Below are 12,362 nucleotides of genomic sequence, written 5' to 3'. Positions count from 1 at the left end.
CGGCCTCCAAAACTATCTCAGAGGCTGAAATCGGTTCCCGTGTGATTGCATTCAGTATCAGCAATGTCTAGCAATAATTGTTAATACTTTAAGCATAGAAGAGTTCCTTATGCAGTCAGACCTAAGCCTTGATTTACTGCCAATGGTCATTAGCAAGCCTGAACATTCAGGTGAAGGAAGTATCTTAGTTTATCTTAGATATTGTTGTAGCGAACTCAGTTGTTTTGTCAGATAAAATCCCTCTTCTGAGTTCTCTTGCTAATAGAAGTGACTGATAGTCTCTTCCTCTGATCATCTGGGTGTCACACAGAGAAAGTGATTAAGACCAATTGAGACAGTGGTTGGCACTCAGAGCCATTTCCACCCACCAGAATGGTCTTAGCAGGAAGATGAGTCTTCTGAAAGAAGTTATAAACTGGAAACCCTGCACACAGGAGCAGGATTTGGCCCCTGAGTGAACCAGGTGTGGTGGCTACTTGTGGGCTAAGAAAATTAAACAGTCAAAACTAAAACTCACCTGTTGAGACAGACTGCTGTCTTCATCAGCTGCCTGCAATGGATCATCTATTATAAAACAGGTGTGGTAAAACAATATTTTGGATTCAGTCCTTCCTGATAATCATGGGGAAAAGCCTGGGGCAGTCGCTATTGTTTGAGGGGATGTAAAGACAGACTAGCCCAGCGTAAAACTCAGTACTCTATCCATTAGTTACTTTGCTTACAAAACTAAGCAAGAAAACTGCTGCAAACGGCTCTCCATGCCTCACTAAAACTGAGCTCAGGGCATGCTCCTGGTTTTAGCCAAGTTCAGAGTGTGCTAAGGTCAACCCTGCTGGCCTCTGTGTCTAAGCCACTCTATTGTTCAGTCCTGTCCGGAGTAAAGGAGACCTGTTGGTTAAGTTTTCAGCTTCTAAAGTAGAAACACATGCCGGAGTCAAGAAGGCTTTGCTGGCTGCTCCGAGCAGCAGCGGAGCCACCTGGCAAGCGTGAATTATTGCTGGAGAAGGCTTTAGGGAACGTGATAATAATTAGACCTGCTATCAGCAAGGATAAACACAATTCAGGAAGAAAATATTACAAGAAATTATACTGACCAAAACTGGATATGGTATTAGATTCTGGAGTAATATATTTTTCCAACTTTGAATTCCCACCTTCAGCTGTTTTACTGTCTTTCCTGGGCACTTGCTTTCTCTTCGCTTAAAAAAAGATAAAGGAAGATGAGAGTCTAGAGAGATTGTTTAACTGCCTGTTTCCCCTGGATAAAATAAAAATATCTGGAAGAAAAACCTACATGTATTTCTCCAAATTTTCACTAGTGACTACCTAATTTTCAAATATTTTCAGGCCCATTTATTCCTCCCTTTTTAGCCAGCACAACCAAGAGCAGAATGTTACATAACCTTAACAAATACCCAGAAAGCAGCTGGCAAAAGAAAGTGCAGTACGGCCATGATTTTATCTGAATGTCAGACAAGTAAAACATTTTTTGTTCAACTAAGTCAGCTGCATATTAAAAATCCCTGAGGCAACTGGTTTTGTTCCACACTGGTCTACTGGGCAACATAGTAAATGAAATCCTGGCCCCATTGAAGTTAATGAGAGCTTTGTCCTTGACTTTAGGGGAGACAAGATTTCACCTCTTGTATATATTAGCTTCTGTGAATGGGTTGGTTACTCCCAAGTTAAACTCCATGAAAAATCAAGACCGAACTGTATTTAAAAAGTGAGCATTTTATAAGACTTGGTAAAGACACTTTGGGGAAAATAAAATACAAATTAATCACTTCACGAACCATTGCTGCATTATTATACATTCTATATTTCTTTATCCTTTGACAACTCTGACCTTACTTGACTTTGTAATGTAGCTGGCCTTCTGCACAAGCTGCTTTCGTGACATTTTACAAATACCTTTCAAAAAGACATGCAAAAGAGATCCCAATGCAAAGTAATTGGTGGTTTAGTCAGAAAAATATATACTGTCTTCTTGACTGAAAAGCAGCTTTTCTCTACTTTCCATACTTTCAAGAGAAATTTAAGATTCTGAGACATCAGTGTAATCTCCCTGCATCTGTTCCAGATGTCTAACCCTAATGGCTTTTATGTTTTGCTCCAAAGATAATCATCAGATGTGACAATTTTTAGCTTTACCCTTATACTGCTGCCAACAAAATTATGATCTCTTCCTGTAGTTCATTAAGTCTCATCACCATGAAAATAAGCCAAGAGAGTTGCCATTTAGTAGGCACATCCCCCACTTTCTCAACTCCCCCTCATTTCCAATATTAAATAACTTATCAGAAAAAAGATGCTTACTTATGAAGATTTTGGTTGTAAATTCAATTGCTGCCTGGAGGACAAAGTCATTTCCACATTACGGTAATCACAGTATCTGACCCAGCAGCATCTAGAGAAGGGATGAGAAAATGTACGTGTGAGCTGCTGTGCAAACACATACTGATCCTCACTTGGCACTCCATGCAATACTATGCTGCTAATTAGTATTCATTATTACCAACAGCTAAAGATCCCCATGAATCCCAGTAATCATTTTGATTGTAAGTGGCAGTACACAAGATCCCCAGTAGTAAGTTAATATTTAATTAGTAACTCTGACTATTTCTCAGGTAGGGACAAGTAAAATGCTATTAGGAAATCAAATACTGCAATATTCACACACATCCCCAAACATAATATCTCACTTTTACCAAATTAATGCATCACAAGTAGCTTTGAAGTGTCAGAGAAGGACTCGAGGTTCTATGGGATTGTACTTTTTTGTACCCAGCATTTTGCAAATATACCAGATGTCCTTTTCAATAGAAGTAGATGCCCACAGTTATGCTCACCTTTATTTCCACTGTTTCACATGCTCCTTTTAGAAATTAGAAGGCTGGATTTTCACAAGTGCTAAACACACAGTGACATCAGCTGAAGCTGGGCACCTCAAAACCTTAAAATATTTTGATTATTTCAAGTTAACCATGCAGGAGAGCAGTAATGATATTCAGTCTCTGTTAAACTACACAACTGGCATTCACCTCCAGACAGCAATTCACTGCAATGAAACCATTCGGACTCCTGGTCCAGCAGCTCTTCATTGCCTATGACCCTCACCTCTGTTGGCTGAAATCAGTAGTCTAGCTTGTATGCCTACAGCTTTTCACCTCTACCACTCACCTTCCCCTCAAAAAAAAAAAATCAAAAAAAAACCCCCACAAAAATGAAAGAAAACAGCCCACACAAAACACGTTCAGTGGAGACTGAAATTTTGAAGTGTTTGCCAGAAAATGAGCAGAAGAGTGAGGGAATTTAACTGATGAGCGACATTTGGGTGACATCTGCCAGGTGGATAAAAAAATCCCCATAAACTTAGCGTATGGACTGAAATGCGTGACTGTCTGTTAAAGCCAAACCAGGAGATTTTGCGAGATCCCATAAAGCTATGAAATCACACCCAATATTTTGAATTAATTTCTGCAAGAAACAGATCACTGAGGTTGTTTTTTACAGTTTAAGCTTTGCTTGCAGGTGCACACCCAAAAGCAAACGATGCTCAGAAATGCCTTGCCAGGACAATGCTACCTTATTAAAAGCTGAACAAAAGGATTTGCCTGTGAGGAAATGAGTCGAGAACACTGACCCTCACACCTTGCTAGATAGGACAGAGTCCCAGGCCACCATGATGAAAATAACATCCCCAACTGACAAAAAATAATACCTTATGAGTATAATCAGCTTGTAGAAAGAGTTGTAATAAAGTGTCCTCAAGCCAGGGGGACTTGACAGGGGGAAGCATGTTTACAGAATACTGCATGTTACATACAAGTGATAAAAATGGGCAGTCCCATGTCTGGCACGTTTCTCTGGGACGCAGGGATGGCATCTCTTCCCATCTTAAACACTCCCATTTTCTTGAAAACGAAGAATTTCTTAAATTCCAAAATAGCTTCTTCCTGAAGAGTTAATATGCAAAGAGAACATTTTTTCTCTTCAGGAATGCTAGACTATGTGTGTATAAAGTGTTACTGTTCAAAACAGCTTTAGAGCCAGGCTCTGAGGCCAGCTTTCACCTGCCACCACTGGAGATCCAGAGGTCCCAAACTCAATCCCTGCTTTTCATTTACGCCCACAACACTAAAAGCTATGGTCTTTTACAAGGGATGAGGGAAGGGCTTTTTCTCGAGGAAGAACATTTACCTCACATATCAGCTTGCCTGAGCCAAGACCAAGCATTCTATGGCTAAGGATGCCAGAACATAAGTGGCAGCTGGGGATTTTTGCATACTTGGCTCATATAAACCAGCATTATGCATTTCCATTCACAGACTGCATTCTGTTTTAGTGCCCCTCTCCTGGAAAAAAAAAAGGGGGATTTGGACTGCAAGAGTTTGGAAACACACTTTAACTGATGTATGAATAAGAAAAGTCAGTTTTACTTTTGTGGGATATCAGTTTAGAGGAAAATGTCTTTTCAGCTTTGGAAGAAAATGTTATTGAGAAGAGTCATCGCTAGCACAACAGGAGTCCTACATTGATAGTAAGGAAAAAAAGAAGGCCAAAATTCATCTGCTTTTACTGGTGCACATTCCCTTCCTCAATATTAAGAGTTTTCTAAGTGCTTTCAGCATCATTTCAAAGAGAGGCAACCTAGCAAAGAAAAGGGCAATCTAAAATAATTTAAGACGACATCTGGTTTTATATCTACTATGAAGTTTTCTTCAGGGGAAAAAACTGTATTATAATGTGGGTGAATTGCCTAATATCTCAAACTAACCTTTTCTTGCCCTTCCCTTTCTTTCCTCCTCTTTTGTCAGATTCTTCAGGCATCTTCTTGTAGCTGGAAGGGAAATTGTTCTGTATAGAAGAGTACAAGCCATTCAAGTTTAGATACACAGCCAGCTTCACCCCAGCTCCCAGTCCTCTATAATTATGGAGCTGCTTAGAGCAGAGGTGAAAACAGAGCTGGAGAAGCTGGACCAAAGAGCTATAGAGGAGAGGGTGTATCTGAAACGGAAAAGGAAAAATTATATTTGCTCTGACATTCCCTTTCGGAAAGCAGAGAGCCACTTCAGAAAAGTCAGGCTCTGCATGCTGACGGCATTGCCAGCTGCGTGGTTTTGGAGCATTTCACCAAAACTACTTGGCATCTCAGACTACATGTATGTAGGACAGACTGTACAGGTGTTACATGGATGCACGCAACTCTGTCCACAGCCACTGTGCACATTTCTAGACATAGCTTCTTGTGATACTGTGCATTTCGGTCAGTGCTGACTGCAAGCACCATTTTTCTGTTCCCTATAAGAGCGGTTGGTTCAAGACTTAGCGCCATAGCTCATACTGCTGTTCTGAAAACAGTACACACAAACATTTTCTTGCCACCTTACAAAACAGATGAAGGCAAAACAGAAGTATAAGGGCAGTCCAACAATTCAGTCCCATTATTGCAGGTCCATGAGAACAGAAGCTCTATACAACCCCTTTAGTATAATTCAACTGTATAAAAACATGAAAGTGAATCTTTCCAATCAGAGTCTAGATGTACGCAAAATATCACCAGTGGAACTCATAAACACTGGTTAAAATTAAAACCTTTTGTCAATCGCATGTGTGCTTACAGGTATCCTGCTGGATAAACCCACCCCCAAGATGCTGGAAGTGGTTATGGTTACCCTTTGGTAGGCAGTCACAGCAGAGGGTGGTGGTGACAAGGCTGGATTTCGGGCAGAGTACTGGCACTAGAATAAAGGGTACACTTTGGCTAGTTCTGTTGGTTTTGGATACAACAGGCCTGCTGGGACACTAAAAACCTATTTTGAACTCTAGTCAATCTGTTAATCTATCCTAGGGAATGAAATGCTTGACTGCTTATCACCGCAAGATATGACTGAATGGTGCTTGGGGTTTCAATTACCATATTTAATTAAATGTAAGATACTGAAATGCTTGAGGAAGTCCACTAATGAAATTTCACTGACTGCAAAGCATAGCCCTTGCCATTTTCCCCTTCCACTGTCCAATCTTCAATGCATTAAAAGGTATTCTTTAGAAAACAAATATTTTTACTGTTACAGGAAACTTGTCTTACAATTGAAACTGCTGCATTTTCTACACTTTCATGGTACCACCAATATTAATGGTCCATTAATAAACTTCAACAGCCACAGATTTTCTGATTTACACTTATCAGTAAGTGATCTTAGAATTCCTCTCAGGGACAAGAGAACACAATGAAAGGTGCCTGGGAACAAGAGAATGGTAGAAAAAGTGAATTTCACTCTCTGCCTTTTTCAGATAATAAAGTATAAATGGCCAGGAAATAAAGTTATGCAAATTGAAATAGCTGTACCCAGTTACCAGCTGCAGGGATGAAGAAGCTGAGCTATCCATGTATATCTGTCAGAGTTTGTCACAATATCTCTATTAAATCTCCCTCACCCACTAGAACCATTTCAGTCTTTAGCCACATATTGAAATTAGACATGCCTCAGGGCAATCTCTCAAAAACCTATATCTGTAAAATCAATCTACCTTAGAAATGCTAAGACAAATTCATAATCTGAGTCCAAGTCCAGAGGGAACTTTAAGTTGTATGTCATTAGGATATTGTGCTTCTGGGTGATTTCAGGAATTGGTCTTATTCCATGAAAGCCCTGACAGTTTGGGACATAAAAATAACCTTTTTTCCAATGGTATATTAGGACAGTTGGCTGAAGTTTGCAGGTGTGAGTACCCTCAGCATAAATTTAAAGGACTTCTCTGTAATGATTAGCCACTCCGGAGTTCCTAGGCAGGTACCAAGCAATATATTGGATATTGGGATGCCCTAGTATTAGAAAGCTGAAAGCAAGGGAGTAGAAATACACACTGTTTCATAACTCTTACGTGTCTAACACCTTGTATGTGAAAACCTTTGACTTTCTTCACATTCCTTTCTGTCTCTTGCAGATCGCTGAGGAACTGGCTGCCCAGAGGGAGATGGCTTTGCAGAAAAAAGACCAAAAAGGGAAAAAAGAAAACGAATCCCAAAAAAAGAAAGAAAAAGAGAAAGCTGGAAAGAAAGTAAGACTTCCTGGAGTAAAAACAGCAGTTTGTGAAAATAGAGCCAAAGTCCAGCCTTTTCAGCCATGTGTGGGCAAGAGACTCTAAGTTTATATCAGACTGGTCACCAGAGTTTCAGGTTTGTGTTCAAAAGACAGGGGAACTACCTGAGGCCAGTCCCTCTCAGCCTGTCCATCACCTTGATGGTTCTGGGAAACCGAATTTTACCACTTGGGAACAGCTGTTAGCATGACAAGGACTCAGCTCAGTAGGAAGAGCTGGTGTAAGTGGACAGACTAACAGACACAGATGAAGGGAAAGATACACTTGAGGGCTTTGGCATTATTGCTAAGGTAGCATGCATATGCTTTTCAAAGCATGGGTGCCATTTTTTGTGTAGGTAACAAAGCGGCACCCAGCTATCTAACCAAGCATTGCCACTTTTAAGGTGGGCTAGTATGGAGAAGTTAGTTACTGTCACCACCTTGCACAGCTGGGAAACAAGAACCTCAGTCTCACTCAGATACCCAACTCCATGCTTGTGAGGGTTTCAAACTCATTTATAAGTACAGTTCCATATTGGCCAGTTTCGTCTTTTGTAGTGCAAACCTGTATTTTATAAGCCAGTAAATAGCAGTCACGCATTTTCAGTTCACATTCTTAGGATATGAACTCTGGTTTTGCTTCAAGTCACAAAGGGCACCGCTTAATGGGATATTCTCCTTTAAATCTTTGGTATGATAAGGGCTGGTTTCACAGAAGGAATGCTTCCAATTTATTTCAGGAGCAACTCCACTGAGGAAAACACCTGTGAAACAGTGCAGTGACCAGAGGGTATCTTCAAAAGAGAGCTGTGCAACAAAAACTGCAGGCTTTTGCTGAAGCGGCAACTTTTGTTTCTCATTTACTTTATAGTATAAACAACCCAACCATTCTTTGAAACAAAGTTGGAACAATATATATATTTTTTAATAAGGGTCATTAATCTCTCTCCAAGAATGTGGAGGAGCAGGGTGAGATTTTTGGGGCAAAGCTTACCCTTCACTGCAAGTTTTACACAAATTAATTTTAAGTCCTAACCCTAGAACAACCATATAGCAAAAAAGATGCTTTTCTTGGACAACATCCATTAATCTGGCCAAAGCTCTTATAATACCTAGACAGGAACTTAAACTACCTTAAGTTAGGAAGCATCAGCCTATCTAATTGGGAGGTAGATATCCAAGTGTAAACTTGGATAGTGCTTGTAACTTGGATAGCATCTTTGCTGGATGAAAACACTGTTTTGGACATACAAAACAAGGTTTGAGGGTTTCGGGGGTGTCTTTTTTCCCTTTGTAAATGAAGATGCACAGCAGGCTGAAGGAGCAGCATGAATAAAGGTGTTTTCCAAGCTCTTTAAGCCTGACCTTGCATTGCCAACTAGGGAAGGTGATGACTGCTCCTGTGAAAACAGAATCGTTTCAAGTTCTGATCACGTCTTCACATGGTTGTTTGCCATCAGGGTGACACTATCACAGAGTGCACTGTCACATTATCGCAGTGTTAGTGAAAGCATCATATTGCAAAAGCAGTGGAAGGTGGTACCACTTTGTAGTATCTTAGTGGCAGAGCAGACCCAGCCTGAGGGAGCAGAGGAGAAATGAGAGTGTAATGCCTGCAAAACTAAGCCAAATAGTAATTATACCAAGTTGTTTGTTGCCCATAAGACTTCTGGTGACTTGCGTTAGTGCTAAATTCAGCACTATAGGATCGCTTCATGCTGTGACTCCTTAAATCAGCACATGCACTGAAGAAGTCCATGGGAAAGATCAGATAAAAACACATGTACGAAGGCAATTGCTTAGAAAAGCTTTTGGAATTAGAATCTTTACAGAACATTGTCATTCACAGAACCCTGTAGCATCTCAAGCAGACCAGGTCTTTTGGGGAGGATTCACAAGGGTGTCCTCTAATGGCTTTGCCCTTGTCCTCACTCATTCCCAGCTCAGCTGGCCCAGAACAAACACCCAGGATGTCTTTTGTCTCACACAAGCACAAAACCGGTTGTTCCAGACACCGGAGTCTAAGTCAAAGTAAGATGTTAATGTTCAAGCACACTAAAAAACACCAAACCCAACCCAGGCTTTTGAAACTGGATGGCAAGTCACTCATCTGCTTAAAAATGTGACTTTCACACGATAAATTTGATTCCTTGTTGTTTTTGCATTTCACTAGATAAGAACCAACAATACCAAATATGAATCTCAATCCCCTCAGTCTCAGCAAGGTTTTTTTGAAACAGGGTGAAATAACAATATAGAGCTCTGGGGCTTTATAACTTTATGCCATTCTCATCTCTTCAGCCATCACAAGTCCTGTCAAGTAAAATTCTGAGCCATTATATCAGGTTCTCTATGGTTCATTGAGAAAGAACAAAGGGAATATTCTCTCCAAGGTTATAATGCTGACAGGGGAAAAAAAAAAATAGTATCTAAGACCAGCTGAGAAGTATTTGGAAAAGTTCTAACAGCAGGACTCTTATTAAAATAAGTATAGGCTATAAGTCATAGCGATGCAGGCAGAAAAAAGCCCTGCTCCTAACTTCAGTTCTTAAAGAAAACAAGAGTTTGATCCCAGAAGGAGATTTAAATATTTCTGAGAAGCCAGATAGCAATCTTTTAAAAAGGCATATTTGATATCAAAGTAACTTCATTTTCTTTTCCCTGTAAGGTGTTGATTTGATTTCCCATTGGGCCCCTAAGGAAAAATAAAAAAGTCTTTAGCACTGTATGATCCCTCATTTTAATAGCTGAACACATTGGACCAGTCTGGGCTGCTTCTCCCAGCAATGCGCTGCAACCTGTCTCACCAGATGGGAGCAAGGCTGCTCATTCCCAAGTTTCATCTAGAGACGTTTAAGAGTGACATATATTCTGTCCTTAGCAAATTGCCCGTTAGCGAAAGCACACAAGTGAGCCAGTTCAAAATTTTCCCTGCTGTTGAATGAGAATCATCTACTGTGGGATAGGCTTTAGAAAACTTCAAATATATTCAAACTGTTATTTCCATATTTCTGCTTAGGTTGAAATGTATATTGTTGGTTCAAGGTGCCTTGGTGCACTTAACACAGAACAAGCATGGAATCAATCAGCTGAACACAGAAAAATACATCAACTGACTTCAAAGGAAAAGAAGTTCTTTATATTACATTGACTCTTACACTGTTAATTAGAGGCAAGAAGGAATACAGAGCAGGATTCTACAGCTGTCCTTTAGATACACAACGGTTTTGATTAAAATCAATGAAACTGACACAACAATATTATTTACATCAGTGTATAAAAATCATTGAAGCTAGTAATTAAAATGATTTGTTGGCTTATTTGTAACAATAAAAGAAACATTAATGTGTCTTATGCTATTAAGAGGGTAAAAATGGATAGCCCAATTTTAGACTGTTCCAGGGTGGGGTGGGGTTGGGGTATTTTCTTTTTCCTTTTTTATTTTTAAATATTCTGCAATTATCAGTATTTTCCTTCTAGAACATAATTTAATCATTTTCTATAGAATGTTATGGGAGAGTGTTAAAATGAATATATTCTGCCTACTGCAAAAGAACCGAGGATGAATCTCAAAATGCCACACTGCAAAAACTGAGAATACACTAGGGGAAACTAGGAATTTGAGCTCTGGGTATGAAATCCTCGAACACTTGGTTATGCTTTACCAAAACAGTTCTTGATGTTTAGTGAAGAAACTCCTGAATCTTTCAAATATATCTACAGAGCATGGAATAGAAGGGATAAATATGTTTACATTTTGCATGTCCTTCTGGGCCCAAACTTTAATTACTGTTATAACATTTTAAAACAGATACTCCATAGTTCTCGTGACCTGGCTGAAACTGTATCTGCTGATAGCAGCTCTACAATGGCACCTAATTACAGAGGCATATTTAGGGGGGTTGTTTCATTTTAAGTTATTCCAAGAGCTGCACTTTATATCTTACTGATATCCAGTGGCTCACAGACTACACATCGGTCAGCAAAGGCTGATTCAACTTGTACTGTCTCAGAAATCCACATTCACCTCCTCCCCAAACAGTGATCTAATTTCCCACAAATAAGTATTACCTTACTAGCATTTTGATTGAGGACTTCTGACTGATGCAAAATGAAGAAACTTCCATCATTTTCTGACAAATTTTTTCCATCACAAATACTGGTTCAATGAAATTCAGCTATTTCAGAAACATGTCAATGTCATTTACTTTAGACAAGAAAATGTCTAAATGTTTTGTTAAAGCCGAAACAAAATATTTTAGTTTGCAAGTTACACCAAGATCATTATTTTTCTTTCTGATTACAGATTAAAATGAGGTTTCAATATCTTGGAATTACCCACAAGTTGGGAATTCCTTTTGGGAGAGGGGGAGCAACCACAGTATAAGAGTAACTGAAAAAAATAGCAACGTAATGTACGGATTGCAAGTCTCCTACCTATATTACGTGTTCAAGAAAGCCTAAGTTTAATTCTTGTAACATCCATAGTTCAAATGATTAACCGATACGCCTTCTCTTCAACTCAAGGTGATAAAACTTCCTTACAGCCTACCAGAAAGATTTTACTTGTCGAACAATGCAGTCTTATTCCTCAAATTAAAACAGAACTTTAAAAACACAATTAAAATTATGCCACTTCCATACTTGCAAAGTTGCTATGTATTAATATTCTGATTTTTTTCTTTTCACAACACGTCCCCTCTTCAATCTAGGAAGAGGAAGAAGGCTGGAAAATGGGTCCCAGTAATTTCCTTTCAATAATGGAGGAGGGAAGCAGTCGATACAAAGGTCAGTATAAAAAGATAACAATTACAGCTGGAATGTTCTGCTAATTCAGCTTCATCTGAATGCCATTACTATAAGGTCAAGCTGGGCAGCTGCCCAAACTAGGGAATGTTATAGAAATTAGGGCATTAGGTAAAACTATATTTAGGAAGTGAATCTTTTAATACCTCATGTCTCTCAATAATCATTGAGCTTATCATACAGGAAGGTATGTTTCTACATAAATGAAAGTGGCCAAGTTAGAACCATAGTGCTTTAATATATGTGCAGGGACTTTCTTGGATTTTCTCAAGTCAAAGTGATATCTGAATAGCAAATAATTCAAAAGCACTGTAGTGTAGAGATCAGGCTTCAACATCAATGTTTTCATGCTTCTGTAACTCTCAGTCTTCCTCTTGTTCATGAGAAGTATCCTTGGATTCATTCACCTACAGCCTAAAGCTAGTTAATTTACTTTTGATTACATGTTTTAATAGAAATATGATC

General features: G+C 39.2%; 1 protein-coding gene across 1 annotated transcript in view; it reads left to right on the top strand.

The window, feature by feature from the left end:
- The window catches only part of DRC11 (dynein regulatory complex subunit 11), a gene marked incomplete at both ends in the record, with an annotated part of 98,357 nt that overhangs the window by 44,876 nt on the left and 41,119 nt on the right, over positions 1-12,362 (top strand). Inside the window, 2 exons of the mRNA XM_080346695.1 lie at positions 6,955-7,068; positions 11,804-11,879. Coding sequence (XP_080202821.1) covers positions 6,955-7,068; positions 11,804-11,879 — 190 coding nt within the window. The remainder of the gene's footprint in view (positions 1-6,954; positions 7,069-11,803; positions 11,880-12,362) is intronic.

Source organism: Nesoenas mayeri (genome assembly GCF_963082525.1).
Source record: "Nesoenas mayeri genome assembly, chromosome: 6".
Taxonomy (NCBI): Eukaryota; Metazoa; Chordata; class Aves; order Columbiformes; family Columbidae; genus Nesoenas; species Nesoenas mayeri.
The sequence above is the reverse complement of the archived record's forward strand: the minus strand, read 5'-3'. Positions and strand labels throughout refer to the sequence as shown.